General features: G+C 43.7%; 1 protein-coding gene across 1 annotated transcript in view; it reads left to right on the forward strand.

Moving 5' to 3' along the window:
• The first annotated feature begins 4754 nt into the window (after positions 1-4754).
• ADSS1 (adenylosuccinate synthase 1) overlaps positions 4755-23881 on the forward strand; it is a 45374-nt gene continuing 26247 nt past the window's right edge. Inside the window, exons 1-2 of the mRNA XM_074956341.1 lie at positions 4755-4938; positions 22766-22868. Of these exons, the coding sequence (XP_074812442.1) occupies positions 4756-4938; positions 22766-22868 (286 nt within the window). The 5' untranslated portion in view covers position 4755. The remainder of the gene's footprint in view (positions 4939-22765; positions 22869-23881) is intronic.

Genomic DNA, 23881 nt, shown 5'->3' on the forward strand with positions numbered 1-23881 from the left:
ACCCCCACTTTGAAAATATCTTGTCTCCTCATTGGTCATTTTGGTCAGGTGCCAGCGAGGTTATCTTAGCTTCTTAACCCTTTACAGGTGAAAGGGTTTTTCCTCTGGCCAGGAGGGATTTAAAGGTGTTTACCCTTCCCTTTATATTTGACATCTTTTCAATACTGGCAATAGAAGATGTCTTTCATATTGGACTGTCCAATGACAAGTGTAAGCAACAAAGATACACACACAAAAGAGGAGGAGTAGGGGTTGGTTTAAACATCTGGTGTTAACTTATATTCATCTTATTTTTATACAAAAGCAGAAAGTAAAATTCTGTTAAATTGATGAAAAGCAATACAGAGTTCAACGTATGGTACAGAAGTTCCACTGAATTAAAAGGGCCTGTCCTGCTGTCTTTGTGCTCTCAAACCAGCCACTGACTTCTAGAGCTGCAGAAGCAGACCCCAAAACCAGTTTCTTAAGCAGTGTTAATTTTTAGTGAGAGCCAAATTCTGCAATCCTTTCTCAGGTAAAATTCCAATTGTCTTCAGCAAGAAAGGACTTCAGCGTTTGGTCCTTAAATAATAAACTCGGAGGTGTCAAAATGGTCAGCATCAATTGGAGAAGTGTGACTAATTGTTCACCCTTATCTACTACTTACAATGGTGGAAGATTCCAAGCTGCAAGTGAAACCAGTTGAAGGGAAATGTAGTTTTGTTGTTTGCTTCTTCTTTCCTCTTTGATCATTGATTTGCAGTGATAAAGTGTAATAGTGGTGAAAAAGTACAAAGAATAGGCTGCAGGAAACAAGACACAGAAACTGAGTGTCTGATAATTAGTACTTTGAAATATAATGTAAAATCTTGACTGTTTGTTAATGGAGCATCATTTAAAAATAGATATACATTGTATTGTTTTCTATTTGTACTTGATGCATATTTTGTTCTTGTCTTTGTTCATCTCAGTACAATGCTAAACAAAGTTGCCTGCTGTGTATGTTTTTTGTTTTCTATGAAGAAAAAATGGTCATTCTTTTACTAAACTGAGCCCTCCTGGTCTCTCTAAGCATACCCCTTAGCTCTCAAGCCTCTAGAGGTCACCTGTCTCTCAGGGTGGAATCACATGATTCTCTCACTCTCAGACCTGGCTCTGGGTTGCAGTCCCCTGGTACTAACTGTGATTATCTCAGCAGGTCTGACCTAGACACAGACCCTGCAGTCCTGTATCTTCCAGAGCAATGACAGTGATAATCAGTGACCAAACAGCCTTCTGAAAGCAAAGTATCATTTATTTACAACAAAAGAATTTCAGAGAAAACATACGTTGAAAACAATGAACCACCCTATATATATACACCATATATGTATAATGTCTGCTTATGAAGAATCTAACCATCTCACGCATAGGGACCCTGGAAGGACTAATGCTGTAGACTCTTCCACAGAGCCCCCGCTCTGTCAGGTGTGTCCCTGTCAGAGTTCACTGGCAACACCCTGCACAGCCCTTGGCAACTCACCCCTCTCCTTTTCCTCAGAAGGCTTTTTAAGTGTTCTTTTGATCTCTAGCCTCCAAGCCTGATACAACAGCTGTGTCACTTCTGCCTGGAGTCTGGAAACCTGCCATTGTTTGCAGGGCCGGCTCCAGCTTTTTTTCTGCCCCAAGCGGCGAAGAAGAGAAAAAAACAAACCCCGATTGAGCTGCTGCTGAAGAGGAAGGGAGGGAATGAAGGACCTGCCGCTGAAGACCCGGACATACAGCCCCTTTCTATTGGCTGCCCCAGGCACCTGCTTCCTTTGCTGGTGCCTGGAGCCAGCCCTGATTGATTGGTAACTGCCCCCCAATGTTTGCTGGGAGGTTGCTTATCTGAAACCATTGTGTTGCCTTCCTGTTTGTTCTTCCCACAGTCCCCTATTAAGCATTCAGACAGGAAAGTCTAGTAACCCCAATATACAATACCGTCCCTTCACTGACCAGTCACATATCATGTTCATCAAATGGTTATGTCTCAGTACATCATTACATATCAGCTCCATGTCTATTACACTACCTCTCTTCTTTTCTTGAATGCTTTGACAGGTAGGGAATTAATTTAAATCTCAATTTCTTTAACTATTATCATTAGGCAGAAGACTTTGAGGAAAAACCTCAGTGTAGACAAGAGTGTGTGAGTGCATATGAGCCTAAATAGTTCTAAATATACTAGGAATCTTGTAATTTCTATAGAAAGTGTAAAGATTGTGTGCTCCATCCCTCAGCTCTTACAAATTCATATCGGTCCATGTGACCAAGAAAGTTCAGTATTCAACACAGTGAGACGTTCCCCCTCTGGTGTTATCCGGACCGGTGATCTGCTAGTTCACTCCAATCCTTGACTCTGGAAGTCAGCCTTACCTTGCTCTGCTGTGAGAACCCCCACTCCTGGGCTGTTCACGCACAGCCTCTAGCATGTAAACTGCTCCTTGGATTGTGCTACCGAATGACACTGGCCAATATCTCTGGTCCCAGACACAACTCTAGGAACCTCTGTCTTGCAGTGTCGGGTTATGCCTGCTGGATGCTGCAAGCTTATATGAGTTTGTCAATTTAACAAAGAAATTGATATGTAGAATCATAGAATATCAGGGTTGGAAGGGACCTCAGGAGGTCATCTAGTCCAACCCCCTGCTGAAAGCAGGGCCAATCCCCAATTTTTGCCCCAGATACCTAAATGGCCCCCTCAAGGATTGAACTCACAACCGCAGGTTTAGTCAGTGCTCAAACCACTGAGCTATCCCTCCCCCCCAGGTTTGTTATCCCAAGGGGAGTCTCTGACATGCTTCAAACCAAACGCACTGCTTCGGGTAGAATAAACAAAGATTGTTTAACTATAAAGATAGATTTTAAGTTATTATAAGTCAAAACATAAGTCAGATTTGGTCAAATGAAATAAAAGCAAATGTCATTCTAAGCTGATTTTAACTCTTTCAGTGTCCTTACAAACTTAGATGCTTCTCACCACAGGCTGGCTGGTTGTTCTTCAGCCAGGCTCTCCCCTTTGATCAGCACTTCAGTTGCTTGGTATGGTGGCTGTAGATGTAGGTGGAAGAGAGAGCACGAGCATGGCAAACATCTCTCCCTTTTTTCATGTCCTTTCTTCCCTCTTGGCTTTGCCCCCAGCTTCCGAGTCAGGTGAGCATTACCTCATCACAGTCCCATACTGACCAAAGGACGGGGGATGACTCACTCGAACAGATCCTTTTGCTGCTGCCAGTGTCCTTTGTTCCTGTGAGGCTAGGCTGGGTTTGTCTCATACTTGCCCTTAATGAGGTATGAACTGCCTCTCTGCTCTTGGAGAGTTTTTTCCTGGGCTTATTTTAAGCCATGAGGATACATTTTCAGCTTCATAACTATATACATGAAATTATAACTATAACATTACTGTAACAATTACTATAACATCACTATAACAACAATGCTCAGTGCATCGTGAGCCTTCCGAAGACACCCAACATGATAAACTTTGCATTGGATACCACACAATCATTTTATAAAGATGACCATGGGGTGCTGGGTGTTCCCCCAAGGTACAGAGCGTCACACACATCCACACAATGATGGAGAACCATGTGCATGAGGCCGGAACACGTTTTGTGATCTTCCATCCACCTTTCCCTCAGCGACACAGCCCCATGTGTCTCAAGCCAAAAGCCGTTGTGTCCATTCCCTCCCCACCGACACACACGTACACTGACACAGTTCCTTAGGTCTCAGGTATTAATGTGCATGTGTGACACCTCCAGTGACATCGCCCCGTCCAGGGGTGCTGGAACAATTTGTATAGCAGGGGTGTTGAGGGCCATTGAACCAAGCTGTAAATCTTATATATCATGGAAACCACTTCAAACGAGGTGGGTGCAACAACACCCCCCACAACTCTAGTTCCAGCACCTATGGCCCCATCTACCACAGGCTGGAGTGTCTGTCTGTCCCCAGTCAGGGTCATCACTTGCTATGGGGAAAAGGCGGCAGTTGCCCTTCTGACATTTATTCCCGCCCCCCCCCCCGCCCAACTTTTAATAGGTCCATATGCTCCACTTTTTGCTCCACAACCACTCCAGCCTTTTCAGGATATAATATAATCACGTATAACCTTATATATGCTGACACACCCTTGCTCCCTCCTCATACAGACAGAATTTGCCTGAAATAATGCCCCTGTCCCCAGTGACACAGCCCCATGTGCCTCAGGCTGGAGTGTGTGTGTGTGTGTGTGTGTGTGTGTCTAGTGACACAACTCCAGTGCCTCAGGCTGGAGTGTATGTCCGTCCAGTGACACAACCCCGGTGCCTCAGGCTGGAGTGTGTATTTCCAGTGACACAATCCCTGGTGCCTCAGGCTGGAGTGTGTGTGTGTGTGTCCAGTGACACAACCCCTGGTGCCTGTGACTGGAGTGTGTGTTTCTGTCCATCCAGTGACTCAACCCCTGGTGCCTCAGGCTGGACAGGGAGTATGTATGTGTCAGTGTAGTGTATCCAGTGACAGTCCCCCCGTCCCCCCCCCCCCCGAGCGTGTGTCCGCTCCGGCTGGGGCCGGCCTCTGCGTCCGCGTGCCCCTCACTGCCCGCCCCCGCCCCTCCCGCGCTCCGGGCTGGCCGGGCCCTAGGCAGGCGGCTGGCGCGTCAGCGCGCGGGGCGGGCTCGGGGCCCGGCTAAAGGGGCGGCGGGCGCGGCGGGGTAGCGCGCACACAGCCGGGCTCCGGGGCGGGCGGCGCTGAGCGAGCCAGGCAGGCCCCATGGCCACCAGCCGGGCGTCCAACGGCCGCGCCGCGCACCCCAGCGCGGGGCTCAAGCGGGCGCGCGGCGAGCCGGCAGGCAGCAGAGTGACCGTGGTGCTGGGGGCGCAGTGGGGGGACGAAGGCAAAGGGAAGGTGGTTGACCTGCTGGCCACCGAGGCGGATATCGTCTGCAGGTGCCAGGTGGGTGCAGGGGGGCGGCGGCGGGGGCCGTGGGGGCTCGCAGGGGGCAGGCTCCGCGGCTCTCATGTGCGCTGTGGCGTCTTGCTTGGCTCCTGGCGTGTTTACCCTGGTGCCTTTATTAATTATTATTATTCTCTTCGCTCCGATTTGCCGTTTCTCTTCCTCTCGCTTTTCTCGGGCCCTTGTTCTGTCTTTTAATCCCTCTGGCAACTTCTCTCCTCCCCTTTCCCCGGATCCCTTTTCTCTTTCTCCCTTTTCTCTCTCTTTCGGGTTCCCCCTTGTCTCTTTCTAGCTCCAGTTTTTTTAATCTAATCTATCTATCTGATCTCTGGTATCTTTCTCTTTATTTCTGATCTCCCTCTATCTCTGATATTTCTCTTTGTCTATCTCTGATCTCTGCCTTTCTCTTTCTCGGCCATCTCTGATAGGTCTATCTATCTCTGATATCTTTCTCTTTATCTCTCTGTTTCTGCCATCTCTCTCTGTCTCCCTTTACCATCTCTGCAATCTCGTTCTGCCATCTCTCTCTCTCCTCTTTTCTTTTCTAGGCATTCGCATTGTTTCTCTCTCCTCCTGTCCCCCACTCTCTCGTCCCCTGTTGTCCTTTCTCTCCCTTGCCTCTGTGCTCGAGGAGGAGGTGTGATTCTTCCCCAGGACCGGGCTGGGAACCTTCCCCCTCCTCTGGTTGCAGATTGAAATGTCACTGGGAAAGGGAAAGAGTCCTGAACTATAAATATAAATAGCTGAGCGTTCATGATAAGAGACACAAGATCCCGATGTTCAGACAGGCATGGGCCGTGACTGAGCAAGGCGTCTGCTGCCGTCTGATAGCGGCCCGTCTGCTGGCTGGGGACGCGATGCATGCAGCAGGTGTCAGATGATTGCCTCTTGGAGAAAAGGTTGCCTAAGGTGACCAGAAGTCGGAGCAGCTAGTGTTTCCTGGTGGCCTGCCCTCTCCCCTCCTTGCACTACGTCCTCATGGTCGATGGATGCTTGCCCCTTTGGGAAATTAATCTGGCTGGGTTCTGCAGGAGCCCTACATTTCTGTCCCAAGATCTTTCGCTGAGCAGCCCTTTCCACTCAGTTGACCACTTGCACTTAATGGATTTAATACTACTCCAGTTTTGTTATTGTGTAAGGGAGAAATTACTAAGTAGTTCAAAGACTGGTCATTAATAAATCTTAGTTTTCTTCAGTTTTGCCACCACGTGTTTTGGATGGGCAGATCTTCCCTGCAGAATTGCTTGAAACTTCTTTTAAAAATATTTTGAAATAGAATATGTATAGTGAAAATAGAGAAAGGAAGTAGCCACTTGAAGTATTTTTGTGTGGTCATGGAACTTATTACACTGCTTTGCTTAGATTTATTTCTGATTTGGTCTGAATACTAAATAGAGTATAGTTCGCAAAGGCTCAACACACAGAGACTTGTTTATTATAAGCTAAAGAATGTGGACATATTGTATACAATATACATAATCTTAATTACTTAAAAAAAAGATAGTCAAAGCATGAATCATGAAAGTGCTTATGCAAATATAGTTACAATGCTTATCTGAGGAAGAGCTCTGTATAGATGGAAAGCTTGTCTCTCATACCAACAGAAGTTGGCTCAATAAAAGATATTACCTCATCCATCTTGTCTCTCTTATCTTTTAACTGTTATAATTATTTCTATAAATTTTATTCTGATTGTATTCATACAAGTTCAGCTCAGTTAACAGGTTATATGAACTGTTTCGGTTTTAAAATGCACAAGGACAAGCAGTGAAAAGCACTGATATCCTTGAAACTGAGAACCCCAAGGACATTTCCTAATTAAATAAGTTAAGTAAATAATATTTAACTTATGTGTCAAAGTTTAAGAATGTGGGTAAAGTATTTTCAGTTGGTATGGATCTTGAATCCCCTTGGCAGGTTCTCTCTACAAATGGAGACTAATGAATGTGCATTAATATGACTGTACTTAAGGTTCCTCCACAATTTTCTGTGTCAACTTTCATAAGCAGCAGAGTATACCCTGGTTTTAGAACCACTTTAGGAGACTGAGGCAGGGAATTGGCTTGAAAAGCTTAAAACTGGACCTGGAAACACACTTTATTTAGGCCCTAATCCTGCAAATTTGTAAGCGTGCTTAATTTTACTACTGTCAGTAGTACCACCACAGATGGTAATAAAGTTAAGCACATATAAATAAGTATATATGTGGCTGGAGGATTTGGGTCTTAATGGGTGGTGGTTGAGGGAAGACTTTAGTCATTTTGAAGGGAAAAATAAAATTAGAATAGCAATTTTTTATATTTGAGTGGCAAAAAAGTAGAAGTAGACATCTTAAGGTGCTTTAATTTAAAAGTGGTCTTTTTCCAAATAAAATATTTAAAGTGCTAATCTGGATTACAAATTTGCTATTTAGAGAACAACATTTTTAAAAGATTGTCAACTTAATCATATATTGTGAATAAATCATTTTAGCTTGTGTTAATAGTAACACTATAGATTATTAAAATGGAAAGAATTTTAAAAATCCTGTTTAATTTTGACTATCTTGTTTCTTTACTATTTGTCTCCTCATTGGCAATGAAAATCAAAGAAGTCTTTTTCACTTGTGTTTATAGTCAGTTTCACATTCAAGGAGACAGTTTTGTAAACACATAAGCATGTGTGTAACTTAACTCATGAGAATTCAGATGGAATTGCTTATGGCAGTAAAATTATACACATGTTTAAGTGTTTGCAGAGTCAGAGCCCAAGTTCTCAGTATGGCAATGTTTGGTTTTCAGGCTCTGGGCATAGACAATTGGGACTTGGATTGTTCAGGATTGCATTAGTAAATAAAGGAAATACTGAATTTGGAACAGAAGTTCATTAAATTTGTTTATTTTTAATAAACGGAGATAAGTTATGGTACAAAATGCTCACTAAAGTGATATACAACAGCTTGTTGTATATTATTGTTGTAAAACTTTAACCCCCTCCCAATTAAAAAAAAACTGCCTACTCTCCTGACTGCAGAGAAATGTTTATTTCTTTTAAAACAGTTGTTTCTGCTGGAATCAAATCTTTATGTCGTGGGAACATATTTTCTGGTCTAAGGTTTGTAAAGTATTTTCCTTTCTTTTTAATAGAATTTAAATTTGGGGCCAAATTTGTTTCTCAGGATCCCCTTTAAAATAACATTAAAAAAATTAATGTGGATTCTAACTGGAATTTTTAGTATGTGGATTTATTAATGCAAATCTGTGACAATCAGATTCTCATAGATCTCAGCCAGGGAAATAAAGCAGAAGTCACAAGGACTAAATTAAAAGTGGAAAGTAGGGATAGTCAGGAACTCTGGAGGTCAGCTGGAGAACATCCAGGTTCTTCTTCTCCATTCTGTCTTGCTTCTCCATATCCACGTGGGAAGTCTGCAGTCACCCGGGCAGAAAAATCTGATTGTGCATTGGCCAGCTGGATTCTGCAATTCTGGCTGTGTTTGCAATATTAAATTTCGAAGGAATGGCTGATTCCCAAACTTTTTTGGTCACATTGTTTCAGGTGAGTTTTTTTTTTTTAATGCATACTTAAGATATCTGCCCTGTAATTTATCTCAGTTTTACAACAAGCAGAGCTCAAAACTTTAGCTTTAAAAAAAAAAATGAAATTTTAGGATGAAATCCTGATCCAATTGAAGTTAATAACAAACTTCCATTGAAGTTAATAGGGCCACGATTTAATCCCTGTAGTTCGCAGAATACAGCAAAATAAATCCTTGTGAGTCTCTTCTAGTTCAGCAATTACTTTTGTGCTTCTATAAATATGAAAGATTGTTACCTAGCTATAATCATGGACCATTCTAGGGGGCATGTTTTCAATCTCCCTTAATTAAAATGCCTGCCAGATATATGAGCAAATCTTATTGTATATGCAAACCCACAGAAGCAAGCACAAAAATGCATTTTATGTACAAATAAGTTTAATGACCCTAACTACAATTAGCTTTGTGTAAGCATACAAGTGGGATTACATACACATTCAGAAACCTGGATTTGTGTATTAGAGGTGGGCAACAGAAAATTTGGTCCCACAAATTTAACTCAAAGCAAAATTCAGAAATAAGAACATAAGAATGGCCATACTGGGTCAGACCAAACGTCATCTAGCCCAGTATCCTGTCTTCCAACAGTGGCCAATGCCAGGTGCCCCAGAGGGAATGAACAAACAGGTAATCAAGTGATCCATCCCCTGTCGCCCATTCCCAGCTTTTGGCGAACAGAGGCGAGGGACGCCATCTTACCCATCCTGGCTAATAGTCATTGATGGACCTATCCTCCATGAATTTATCTAGTTCTTTTTTGAACTCTGTTGTAGTCTTGGCCTTCACAACATTCTCTGGCAAGTTCCACAGGTTGACGGTGCATTGTGTGAAAAAAATCATTTTTGTTTGTTTTAAACCTGCTGCCTATTAATTTCATTTGGTGGCCCCTAGTTCTTTTGTTATGCGAAGGAGTAAATAACACTTCCTTATTTACTTTCTCTACTCCAGTCATGATGTTATAGACCTCCATCATATCCCCCCTTAGTAGTCTCTTTTGCAAGCTGAAAGGTCCCCGTCTGATTAATCTCTCCTCAGCTGGCAGCTGTTCCATACCCCTAATCATTTTTGCTGTCCTTTTCTGAACCTTTTCCAATTCCAGTATATCTTTTTTGAGATGGGGCGACCACATCTGCACACAGTATTCAAGATGTGGGCGTACCATGAATTTATATAGCAGCAATATGATATTGTCTGTCTTATTTATCCTTTTCTTAATGATTCCCAACATTCTGTTTGCTTTTTTGACTGCCACCCCACATTGAGTGGATGTTTTCAGAGAACTATCCACAAGGACTCCAAGATCTCTTTCTTCAGTGGTAACAGCTAATTCAGACCCCATCATTTTATATGTATAGTTGGAATTATGTTTTCCAGTGTGCATTGCTTTGCATTTATAAACATTGAATTTCATCTGCCATTTTGTTGCCCAGTCACCCAGTTTTGTGAGAGCCCTTTCTAGCTCTTTGCAGTCTGTGGAAAAGTGGGCTAATGTTGGCTTCTTCTGTCTAAGAACGGTAACACCCACAATATAAAATACTGTGCATTAATCTTGGCTCCCTACAGTAACTACACAGAGTGGAATAAATTAAGGGTTTAGCTGAAAATATATAATCTTTAGTAAAAAAAAAAATCTTTAACGTGCAGGTGAGTTTTTGGGGGCATGTCAGGCTTTTGACTAATAGGGTATCAGGCATAAATGTGAAAGTTCATTGATTTTTAGCCTTCACCACATTGCAAGATGCAGCACCTAAGGGTAGATTTCTAGTGTAAAAACATTTTAAATAGTTTGGATACTCTGCATCAGTGACTCTCAACCTTTCCAGACTACTGTACCCCTTTCAGGAGTATGATTTGTCTTGCATACCCCCAAGTTTCAGCTCACTTAAACTACTGGATTACAAAATCAGACATAATACAAAAGTGTCACAGCACAATATTACTGAAAAATTGCTTACTTTCTTATTTTACCATATAATTATAAAATAATTCAAATCTAAATATTGTAGTTACATTTCAGTATATAGAGCAGTACGAACAGTCATTGTTTGTATGAAATTTTAGTTTATAGTGACTTAGCTGTTGTAAAACTAGGCAAATAGCTAAATGAGTTGAGTACCCTCTGGAAGACTTCTGTGTACCCCTGGTTGAGAACCACTGCTCTGCAATCATGTTAAGAATGACAGAAGTTCTATAATGCCATGGTTACCAAACTGCTGTTCATGGAGAATCTTTGTGGTATGCAGTGAGCTGAATAGTCACATGATGCTGGCTCTCTTCCTTGTTTTCAGGAGCTAAATTTAATTAAAAGAAGCTAACAATACATTAGAGAGACTTCTCTAAAATTTTCCTTTTTATACATAGTTGCCAAAGGGATGTTGCATGATCTCAAACAGGAGAGGGTGTGCTTTGCACTATCTTGGGAAAAAGTTTGTGAGAATCTTTCTTGTAGTATGTTTTCACACTGTGAAAATGTTTGTAAATTCCAGCTGTGATGCATATCATGCAATTAGAGCTGTCAAAAATCATTTGACACTTTTCCGACCAAAAAAGATTAATATTTTTTATTTTGTCAAAACAGAAATTTCCTCAATAGTCATTTTCTGATTTTAGGTTTTATTTTGAAAAACTAAAAATGGTTGTTTGATTTTCAGTTGCCAAAAACTCAAACTTTTCTGATGTTTTCAAATTTCAGCAAACAATTTGGCCAGATCCACTGAAATGTTTATGAACTTTGTTTTTTACAATCTATAGGGAAAAAAATGTTGACAAAACAATTCCATCCACACTTTTCATGGAGAGGGAAAATGAGTTTTCATTATAAGAAAGGCTACACTGCTGATAAATCCTTCATGTGGTCCTCTTTTAAGAGTCAGTAAATGTAATGGATTTTGTGGAACAGACTGATTAGAGTAGCAAAGTATTGCTATACAGCATTTATGCACCTCCCTAATTTCAGTCTGAAAGAAGTAAACATTGATTCAACAATAGTGACTAGTCCAATAAGATAATAAGATTAAAGATTCACTCCTCTATTAGAGGCTGCTTTTCCCCTCTGTCACAGGTCATGCATGCCCTGTCCCCTTTTGGGATGGGGTACGGGTTGTTATAGGCTCACAGGCATGTCTGCACAACCCCTCTGGGTCTCAGAGTAATGTGGCCAAACAGCCAAAGTCAGTCTACCTGCCCTTGCAATCAGGGCTGCGGAGCCCAGGTAAGCAGAGCAGCCCTCACAATCAGGGCCCAAGTCAGCAGAACTGGTGGGGCTGGGCTGCCACCCCAGGGTGGGCAGCAGCCAGGATAGGGGGATCCACACGATCAGGTCCCAACCCAGGGCCCTGTCAGTGGCAGTGTTGCCCACCACCAGCTCAGCAGGGATCCAGCCAAAATACATCCAGGTCTCCAAACACCTCCTCACAAAGCCTCCCTGAGTTACTTCCTATCCGCTTCTCTGCAGCTTGTGGTCTCATGGTTTCCCCGTTCTCTCCTCCTTCTGTGGTTTCTGGAGTTAGTGGGTAACTGCCATCCGGCTGGCCTCTGCATCATGGAGTATCAGCAGTCTTTCAGCAGGAGTCTGCAGCAAACCTCCTTCCTCACCTGCAGTCAGCCTCAAATGAACTGGGCTGCTCCCTTTATACCTGGCCTCCAGTCAGAGCATGCCCAGCAGGGCTGAGGGGGCGTGGCCTCCTCAGCCCAAAGAGAGGAATTAACTCCCGCAGTCCCAGTGTGGGGCATGCACGCCCTGTTACACCCTCCCATCCATGCCAAACAGTTGACTTGTGAGATCAAGACATTTCTAGCTTCCAGATGTCTGGAAGGAAGGACTCTTAAAGGATTCCTGAAAAATACAACCTGGCAGCTCATGTCAAAATTCTTTTAGGAATGGGAAGTAGAGATGGAACTCCAGTTTAGTGGAGGTGGCTGCTGTAAGAGTTAGCCCAGTTCCATAAGCAGTGGGGAAAAGTTTGCAAAAATCTATGGCTTACAAAAATCTACCATCAGGGCAAGTGCTATCTATTATTAGTTGTTCTCTGGATATATAGGAAAATTGTAGATAAATCACCTTGTGACGTTATTAATATAAACTGTGACCGTATAGATCATTGTTGCAACCAAGGTCATATAGTGGCACCAAATCTTGTACAAGGAAGGTCCAGTAAGGTGTCTATGAAAAGGTTATGATTTGCTGGTTATGATTATGCTATCTATATGCGGGTATCATTTTTGTATTTAGAGTTATAGGTATTGGCTCTATACTGTCTGTATTTCAAACTTGTGCTATGCTTCTGGGTGAAACCCCAGACAATTTGGCATCAGCACTGCCTAGCCTGTTTGATGGCCCATTAAGGACCATCAGCTGTACAATTGACCCATTGAGAGAAGGCAGATACACCTTGTGACTCAGCAAGGCATGCAGGGACGTGCCTATGGACAGAATTCTAAGGTTTTTCCATGCCATGTGTTGGGTAGTTTGTGTTTGGACCAAAGGAAGCATAAGCATAAGCAAGGGACTATAAAAGGCAGCTGCACCATCTACATTTTGTCTTCAATCCTGCTTCTTACCTCTGGAGGAACTTTGCTACACTGAAGCTCTGAACAAAGGACTGAATGACCCATCCAAGCTGTGGATGTACTCCAGAGACTTGATTTGAGCCTGCAGTTTATTCCATCACTGCTACAAGCCTGAACCAAGAACTTTGCCATTACTGGATGTAATTGATTCCATTTAACCAGTTTTAGCTCTCATCTATATTTCTTTCTTTTTATGAATAAACCTTTAGATTTTAGATTCTAAAGGATTGGCAACAGCGTGATTTGTGAGTAAGATCTGACTGGTATATTGACCTGGGTCAGGGGCTTGGTCCTTTGGGATTGGGAGAACCTTTTTTCTTTTAATGGGGTATTGGTTTTCGTAACCATTCATCCCCATAAGGAGTGGTGCTGGTGGTGAGACTACGGAACTGGAGTATCTGATGGAATTGCCAGTGAGGTAAAACCAAAGTCCTCTCTGTTTGGCTAGTTTGGTATGCCTTAGTAATAAAGGACACCCAGCCTTGGACTGTAACTGCCCTGCTCTAAACAATTTGTCCTGAATTGATACTCTCAGTAGTGTCCCACTAAAGGCAGCATCATTATACACCTGTATCCAAGTTGGATTATTTTCCAATTAGGAATTGTCTCAGCTTTACAATAAAAGGAATGTCAGGCATGGATAGAAAGATAAAAATCATGGGTGATATTAGTGACGAAGGCAAAGTGCTGTAATTTAAACAGATAATGTAAATCCCATAATCTCTTGTTATTTCTCAGTTGTGACCCAGCAGTTTACAAACTCCTTTGTACAGAAGAGGTTATGAACAGCACATTAAAATGAAGTGTATCAGATGTTATCAAGTGAGGTGTTGAAAGATTATCAAATAAGAAAATCTAGGGGAGAGACTGGGCTTCAGATAGAAGTGTAAAGACTAGCAGGACTTGAATCCAGCATCCCCACACTGCCACCAGCTATAACCTGGCTACTCCCTGTAGCCCACAATCCACAGACATTTGATGCCACAGGAAGTTACACCTCAAGGGGTCTGATTGACAATGGTCTTAGCCATCCCTGATTGGCTCCTTGTCCCTATATAAGCCCATGGAGCATCCCAAGAAGTGTCCAGGTAACAGTATGGATCCTTTATGAGCTACCCTGCTTCTCTGTTCCTGATTGCCTTGTATTGACCTTGGCTCTGACTTGGATTCTGACTCCTGATTGACCCCTGGAATTACCAACACAGACCCTGAGACATGGTATTGATTCTCAGCCTGATTCCTGACTCTGTCTCTGACCCTCAGCTTACCTCCTGACTCTGACTCTAGCTTGGCCCTCAGCTTGACTCTTGACATTGATACTGGATGTGACCCCTGGCTTCAGTTCCAGAATCCTAAACTCCTGCCACTAGTCCTGCCTTCCTTTGCCCAGGATTCTGATGGCTTGCCTGGACCATCCCTAACCTGTGGAGAAGGCTGTCCCTGTTGGACATCGAGGCAGTGGGTTGCCCCCTTCCCAACATGTCCCAAGGGATCCTAGACACAGCTGAATGGGGTGACAGCCTGCAGGAGGAGCTTCCCATATTGCAGACACAAGTGGTCCAGCTCTTGTCTGTGAACCAGACCCTGTAAGTGCAGACCACCCAGCTACTTGATGAAAATGCCATGATACAGGCCCAACTGACACAGTATGCCACCAAGAACCAGATACTGTGAAAGCAGGCTGCCTGGGTGTGGGATGAGAACACTGTGCTACAGTCATGTGCTGCAACAGCATACCTGGGCCAAAAATCCCCTTCCCAGAGCATTTTAGCAGAGACTACCAACATTTCAACCAGTGCTGCCTTCTGTTCCTGCTCTGCCCCCAGTTCTTCTCCACTGACCAGGCCAAAGTCTCCTGATGGGAGAGGTACTGCAGTGGGCTTCTGAGCCCAACATTGCCAAACTGGGACACCTTCCTCCAGGCGTTCTCCTCTATTTTTGAGGACCCCACCACATTGTTTGTTGGAAGGACCCCTGCGAAAACTATGGCCAGAACAGGGACCGACTGGCTCCTCCACCACCACCCACTTTTGGCAATTCAGCTCCAATAGAATGGAATGAAGCAGCCCAGCTCTACCAATTCAAGGGGAGATTACGTGAAGAGATCCAGGGTGAGCTAGCTCATGTGGAAATCCCAATCCACATAGATGCCTTCGTCAGTCTTGTCATAAGCATCGATAACAGGCTGCGCAAGCGAAGAGAAGAGAGGAAGTGCACGGCCACCCAGCGGCATATTAACGCCTAGGCCGACTAGGCCTAGGGCGGCAAAATTGCAGGGCGGCAAATTTATAATAGCAGACAGAGGCTGCTTCCCCCGGCGCCAGTTCGCGGCCCCCGGCCCCGCCCCAACTCCACCCCTTTCCTGCCCCCTCCCTGGCCCTATTGGTCCTCTTCCCCAAATCCCTGCTCCAGCCCCGCCTCCTCTCCTGAGTGCGACGCATTCCCCCCTCTTCCCCCCTCCTTCACGAACCTGTTTCGCACACAAGCACTGGCAGGGAGAAGCAGGACCTGGCGGCACACTCAGGGGAAGAGGCAGAGCAGAGGTGAGCTGGGGTGGGGAGCTGCTGGGGAGGGGAGCGGCAATTATTTCAGGGCCTATGGGCGGCAAAATCATTAATCTGCCACTGCTGCCACCTAGCTGATGTACCCCAGTAGGCTTACATTACTACTAAAACCCATGAAGGAGGAGATGCTATCTTCTCTTAGCACTTGTTTCTATAGCTAGCCACTAAAAGGAATGTAAACTTTGTGTAAAGAATGGCACACTATAAAAATTTAAAATTCATTCTTTTAGCAGTTCTGGTGCTTGTGGTGATACCCACTCTAAGTCATATTTTCATAGCAGCAATAAATATATATAGGGTACATCAGATCATTATAGATTTAGAATAACATGGTGACACAGCTATTTTAAATTTAGGCCTCTCCTTTGGGTACCAATGAGATCTTGTCAGGACCACCTGGATTATAAATACAGAAAGAGAACGTCAGGTTTAAAGTTACCAAGAAAACAAGCTTCCTAAGAAAACAAGCCTAATTTCCAGTATCATCTATAAAATCTACTCAATGTATTATCTGATATAAGCATTAGAAGAAAACAGCTGAAAATTAAGATCAAGTGACATCTGTTTTGTTTCATTTGTTGTGTGACTGGCTAGCCAGTCACACAATTTATTTACAGATATCAGAAAAGTAATGTTCATGTCCTTAGGGCGTTACTCCCCCCAGGAACATCACTACTCTTCTGCGAAGAGACGGGCTAAAGATGAGCAGACATCTTATGCTGTTCCGGTTTTAATTCCTCGGTTCTGGTGTTCTGCTCATTTTCATCAGGATGTCTAATTATCCTGTTTAGGATTTAGAGTGAATGGGCTGTAACAAACTTTGAATATGTTGCTTTCTTCCCATCTTCTGCAGGCCAGTTTTGGGGTTTTGTTCCAGGGGAAGAGGGGTTCTATTTACAACCAAGAGTTATTTAACCTTACTCGTATGAAGTATGAAATACAGAGCTGCAGTTAAGGATATTAACTTTAGAAATATTTTGTATGTTCTTTCACAGGTCAGAAGCTTTGCTCAGGTCTCGAGCTGTGTGTATTTGTATTTATTTATCATACTAATGATGAGCTCATTAGGCTTTAGGAGATTGAAACATTTTGTTCTGATTTCAACATCTTACAATTTAAAAAAATATATAAAAGTAGGGGGTTGCACACCTCATAGCTTCTGTAGGCCAAGCTCATTGCATGCACCAGGGGCTCCTAGCATCCCTCCTTTCCACCCCACAAGCTCCCTATGTGTGGCCTCCCATCCCCTTCTGTTTAGGGACTCCCTGCAATCCACTCACATGCCAGAGGCTCTCTGTGTGCCTCCCATCTCTCCCTCCCCCATCATTCTTTCCCCAGAAATTGAGGGGCTCTGTATATCCTCCATTCCTCCATGCTATGATCCCCCATGCTGGGGGCTCAGTGTGCATCCCCTTTTTCCCTCCATGCCAGCCAGGGTCTCTATATGTCCCACCCATGCCAGGGTCCCCATTATTCCTGCATGCCAGGGGCTCCATGTACCCACATTTCCCCATGCTAGGGACTCTGTATGCCTCCTCCATTTCCCCATTTCTCTCTTTTCCCCAAACCAGGAGCTCTGCGTGTACCTCCTTTCCCCACATGTCAAAGGCTCTTTATGCATCGCCATTCTCTTTTTCCTCCTCCATCATGCTTTCCCATCCCCCCGCCCCCATGTTCTCCTTTTTCCTTCCTTCTTTCTTTCTTTCTCTGTCAGTATTTTAAAACTGTATTGGGAGGATGAGAAGAGCTAATGTGAGGCATGTTGTTGTGCTGGAAATTGCAGAGCTGGTTGAAGCTTGATACGGGAATACAATATCACAGATAGGCCTAAACTCCAAAATCTTTAAAACTGGAAAAGTTTTAAATAAAATGATGTATTGAAGAAGGCAACAAGTTTTATGAGGTAACCCAAGAGACTTCTTATACTGTGTCCTTTGCAACCTAGGCACTACAAGGATGGGTGTTTGATAATATATTGTAAAAAGAAATCTATTTATCAATGTATGCATTCTTTTAACGGAAGCCTCACCATGCAGGGACTCTTGTGCAATCAGTAGAATGCAGCAGTCCCAAGGAATTCCCCTTGTTTAAAATGAGAAAGTTAGGCTTTTCTACACTTAAAAGTGATGTCAGCCTAGCTCCATTGGTCAGGGGTATGAAAAACCACACCTCTGATTGAGGTCTTGTCTACACTTAAAACACTGCAGCGACGCACTGCACTGCAGTAGCGCTTCAGTGAAGATGCTACCTACACTGATGGGAGAGATTCTCCCATTGACTCTGTCTACACCGGGGGGTTAGGTCTGTTTAACTCTCACCCCTGAGAAACATAGCTATCCCAACCTAATTTCCTAGTGTAGACCAGCCTCAGATATAATGGAAGAGGGCTTCTGTCAATGTAGCTAACATTGTTTAGGGAGTGGAGTTCCTGTACCAGCAGAAAAACTGGAACCCTGTTGGTGTGGACTACGTCTATCCTAATGGACTGTCCTGGTATAGCTCTATGGATATAGGCTTACTCTCACTTAGTTCAACTTCCCTTCTTAATGTACACTTAAATCTCTTTTTGAGCCTGGAATATGACATGCATCTCAGGCTGCACTAAATTTAGACCACATTGTTGGAAAGGGTTTTAAAGATTTAGAAGAAAGACAGTATGATTTTAAAACAGCACAGGAACGTAGAAAAGTTAAATAGAGCAGCCTTTGGGCTGGAATTTATTGAAATTCCACATAACATACAAATGAAAACAAGTAACATAACAGTAACATTATGTACATACTAATGTACATAAAAGTGCATTAAAATAAACTAAAATACCTCAGATTTTCTTTCATATAATATAAGCCGTGTAGTAATGAATACACAGTGTTGTCAACTCTTGCCTTTTTGTCATGAGTCTTGTGATATTTGATGCTTTTTATTAAAGCTCCATTTTCTAGAGCTATGTAATTACCTGAAAATTTCTGATTTCATTAAAAGATACAAGTTTCTAGCCCTCGTGGTTGTGGAGAAAAGCTTGCAAATGTGACCTGAGTGCACCCTAAAGGCTCAAAACCCAGAAGGCAATTAAAAGAGAACCCAACCTTTATTTTTTTAATATTTATTAAATCTCATGATTCTTAAATCAATCCCATGATTTTGGGGCCCTTAGTCATGGGTTTTGAATGCTCTGAGACTGTAATACTGAATACACATCCTATAACACAATTAATATAGCTGTGAGGGCTCCAGGCACCCATGGTCAGCCCTTGAAGGGGAAAAAATATCTTGTGGTGTTCTTGAGCAAAATACTTGGGAGTTAGATGCCTAGGCACTTGTGAAAATCCCAGTAGTCACCTGTCTGTGTGTTTTGGTGCCTAAACAGCATTAAAAATCTGGCCCTTAGCTTTCAAGGGTCACTTTCAGTTAGACTTAGGTTTTTAAGTACCTAAGACAAGTTTAGAAAATGAGACTTAGGTTCTTTAGTAACTTAGGCACTTTTGAAAATTTCCCCCCTATTCTCCAACTGCAAGACATTAGTGACTTAAATAACAGAACGCCACTAGCCATCACCTTCAGCCCCCAACTAAAACCTCTCCAACGCATCATCAAGGATCTACAACCTATCCTGAAGGATGACCCAACAATCTCACAGATCTTGGGAGACAGGCCAGTCCTTGCTTACAGACAGCCCCCCAACCTGAAGCAAATACTCACCAGCAACCACACACCACACAACAGAACCACTAACCCAGGAACCTATCCTTGCAACAAAGCCTGTTGCTAACTGTGTCCACATATCTATTCTGGGGACACCATCATAGGGCCTAATCACATCAGCCACACTATCAGAGGCTCATTCACCTGCACATCTACTAATGCGATATATGCCATCATGTGCCAGCAATGCCCCTCTGCCATGTACATTGGTCAAACTGGACAGTTTCTACGTAAAAGAATAAATGGACACAAATCAGACGTCAAGAATTATAACATTCAAAAACCAGTCGGAGAACACTTCAATCTCTTCGGTCACTCGATTACAGATCTAAAAGTTGCAATTCTTCAACAAAAAAACTTCAAAAACAGACTCCAACCAGAGACTGCTGAACTGGAATTAATTTGCAGACTGGATACAATTAACTTAGGCTTGAATAAAGACTGGGATTGGATGGGTCATTACACAAAGTAAAACTATTTCCCCATGTTTATTCCGCTCCCCCCCCCCGCCCCGGCCCACTGTTCCTCGGACGTTCTTGTCAACTGCTGGAAATGGCCCACCTTGATTATCACTACAAAAGGTCCGTCCCCCCATGTGGTCTTCTTCCCCACCCCCCCCCCCCCCCCCCCGCTCTCCTGCTGGTAATAGCTAACCTTAAGTGATCACTCTCATTACAGGTTTCCACACCCTCAGTAGGTAAAACAATCACATCACCTTCATGCTCTCCTTGTGCCCTGGCTAGGATCTCATCCTGATTAGACAGAGTTGCTACACCCTTTCCCAACAACACACTAGCAACAGGCAAAATACAAGCACCAGAATTGTCTGGTCTCTGGGATTTTACATAGACACTAACTGGATGCGACCTAGTTACAGTGCCATTCTCCCGAGCAGACACAAACTTAGGACTCTTCCCTTCCTGGGCTTTAGCTGAATCCAGAACCAACTCTGAGACAACTGCACTATTTTCAGAGTAACAGCCGTGTTAGTCTGTATTCGCAAAAAGAAAAGGACTACTTGTGGCACCTTAGAGACTAACCAATTTATTTGAGCATAAGCTTTCGTGAGCTACAGCTCACATGCATCCGATGAAGTGAGCTGTAGCTCACGAAAGCTTATGCTCAAATAAATTGGTTAGTCTCTAAGGTGCCACAAGTACTCCTTTTCTTTTTGCACTATTTTCAACCATCACAGGCTGAAAGGCCCCTTCTGTCTGCTCCACAGACAAAGAAGAGCTGGACACACTTTCTCCTTTACCAAGCACCTTGCCACTCCCAACAGATAACCTGCCCTGCCTGTGTCTCCCCACACTCAGCTGGGGTCTCAGCTCCCACTGTGCTCAGCGCTGCCTTTGCTGTCCCAGTGGGGGTAGGCAGCAAGCTCGCTGCTTTCCTCACTGCATCAGAGCCAGCGTGAGCCCCCTCTCCACCGATTGGTTCCCTGGATTCAAATTCAAACCCTTGGCAGTTACAGGAGCAAGGCCTGGATCCTGTCCCAAAGAGACACAGTCACCCACAACAGGGTCTCGCAGCTGGTATCCTGGAGAACCCCAACGACCAGCCAGCCCGACCCCTCCTGGGTCTGCACAGGGATCTGGGCCATAGGCAGGGCAAGGGGCTTCATCCCTGGGACCCTCACCCAGCTCACACACCCCTCAGCATCTGAGGCTGCACCATCCAGGGCCTGACAACAGTTCTCTCTGTCCCAGGATCTCGCCACCCCAGGAATGTCTCCCCATTGACCATCACCTTCCGCTCCCACTGGAGGTCCGAGGGGCCTGACCCCAGGAAACTCCACACAGACATATAGGTTGGGGTCAGGAGTGGGAGCCTGTCCACCTCCCCACCCATCTGGCTGATGGAGTCTATGGCCTTGGGACCCAGCAAGGGAGCTAGACACCGGGGCTTTTCCGCAGGGTCCCCCTGGTTCAAATCTTCAGCCTGCTCAAAGGCAGTGAGGTGGGCATCCACATCCCCCCCCTCCTTAACCAGGGGCAGCAATTTAGTCTCGAGGTTCCCTGCGGAACTGGCACCCCGGGGTCTATCCTCACTCACCTCTGGGAGGTCCCCAATGCCTCTCCACTCCACCACCACCAGTTCGTGCTGCTGCTGCTTCTGCAGCTCTTTCTTGGACTCTCACTGTCTCTCACAGTCCTCTTGCTCTCTCGGACTCAGCTCCAATCCCATCCATCTCCGATCCCCCGATGGGGAACCCAATCGTGAAGACCCTTGTCTGGTCGGGGACAGGAGTCTTGGCGATGCCTGGCTACCACTCCAGCTGCTCCCAGATCCTGTTATAGCCCCATTTGGGGTCAGGAATCTGTTCCTTAGAGCGGTCATCCTCCTCCAGCTGCACGATTAGCTGTGCTTTGGTGAACTTTCCAATGCTCAACCCTTCCTTTCTGCACAGTGTTACAGTGTCCTTCTTAAGGAGACGGTGACAGGCCATCACTCCGCTCTTCCCAAGTTGTTGTGGACTCACAGGCCTGTGTGCTCTCAGTTCCCCACGGTTTCCAGGGAGAACCCCTAGTGTGCCAGCCCTTCTCGAGGTCACCACCTCTTTGCCAGGGTCGAGCTGCAGACTCCTCCGCCCCAGGGACCGCTCGCTGCAATCCACCCTGTTGTGTATGGTAACACCCATTGTTTCATGTTCTCTATGTATATAAATCTCCCCTCTGTATTTTCCACTGAATGCATCCGATGAAGTGAGCTGTAGCTCACGAAAGCTTATGCTCAAATAAATTTGTTAGTCTGTAAAGTGCCACAAGTACTCCTTTTCTTTTTGTGGATACAGACTAACATGGTTGCTATTCTGAAACCTGTAATTAATTAAGATGAGCTATTATCAGCAGGAGAAAAAAACTTTTGTAGTGTTAATCAGGATGGCCCATTTAGACAGTTGACAAGAAGGTGTGAGGGTACTTATCTCACACCTTCTTGTCAACTGTCTAAATGGGCCATCTTGATTATCACTACAAAAGTTTTTTTTCTCCTGCTGATAATAGCTCATCTTAATTAATTAACCTCTTACAGTTTGTATGGCAACTTCCACCTTCTCTGTATGTATATATCTATATATCTTCTTACTATATGTTCCATTCTATGCATCTGATGATGTGAGCTGTAGTGCACGAAAGCTTATGCTCTAATAAATGTGTTAGTCTCTAAGGTGCCAGAAGTACTCCTGTTCTTTTTGTGGATACAGACTAACACGGCTGCTACTCTGAAACCAATCAGACTATAGTTCTTGAGAAAGCTGGGAAAAACTGAAAAACTAAAATAAGGTGGAAAACATGGGGACCTGACCAAGACATGGATGCGGAAATAATAAAGATCAAACTGCCAAATCTTTAGCTGCAGTAGTAGAGAGACATAATAATGTCCTTAATCATCTGTTTGTGTCTTTCTTTTGCAGGGTGGGAATAATGCAGGCCACACTGTCGTTGTTGATGGGAAGGAATATGATTTTCACCTCTTTCCTAGTGGCATAATTAATCCAAAGGCAATTTCTTTCATTGGTAAGATAAACATCTTGTCCTGTTCAAAAGTTAATGTTGCATGGAAGGCAATCATAATCATGGTTTTATAAAACAAATAAACAAAAACATGAAAGGTTGTGAGTAAGGATTCTTTTGGCTTCAGCTGTTTTATTTTTATTACTACAGTTGTAAGATTATTTGCCACATTTCACACCGTTATTTCTTATTCAATGTCATTTTAATATCCATTATTAGAGAAACCGTGAAAATATAAATCTTCCTTTCTGTATCCTTGCTTTTTTAATGATATTTGGGAGTTCAGCTCTTGTCTTCCAAATGTGCATATTCAAAATTGCATATGCATATACATTTGTCTGCGCTTTGCAGATGCAAACACCTGTACATACACTAACCGATCCTTTCACTTTTCTCTAGCCTCTCCTCTTTTCCCAGATTTCAGAAATAGGTCCCAAGATTCAGTGCTTTACTTGGCAGAATATCTTCCAGGCAGTCTTTTGCCATCCATACTTCTTGAAATGTGTGCTCTTCTGGGCTGATGTCACATTGCAATGTTATGATTTTTGTGTTACAACATCATGATATAAGTGTCATTGCAACACTGCATTCATTGGGTTTGTCGAACATGGTAGCTGGAATGCAAACCAGAAGCTGGATTTCTAAGAACGTATCTAGCCCCATTTCCTACATACTGACCATCGCTAGCATGAACTGCATTTCATGAATAATTTTTCAACAGGATATTTACTATAGCTGAACTAAACTAATGGGCCATTTGAAAAAAAAATAGAGGCCAGTGGTCAGATTTTAAAAGAAGTTAGTGCTTGAGCCTACCCAAGTGGTAACTCTGTGCTTGTTTGCAAATTGGTTGTTTTACATGAACAGCCTGGGTTTTCTTGGCACAATTTATGCATCTGAGTTTGACTATTTGGTCCTAGCAAATAAACAAATATTTGAATGGTTTGTATCTTGCTTATTGTCCCTAATTATACCACCTGTCAGCAACACAGATATTACAGGGAATATGCAAGACA

The sequence above is a fragment of the Natator depressus genome, chromosome 6, assembly GCF_965152275.1.
Source record: "Natator depressus isolate rNatDep1 chromosome 6, rNatDep2.hap1, whole genome shotgun sequence".
NCBI classification, from domain to species: Eukaryota; Metazoa; Chordata; order Testudines; family Cheloniidae; genus Natator; species Natator depressus.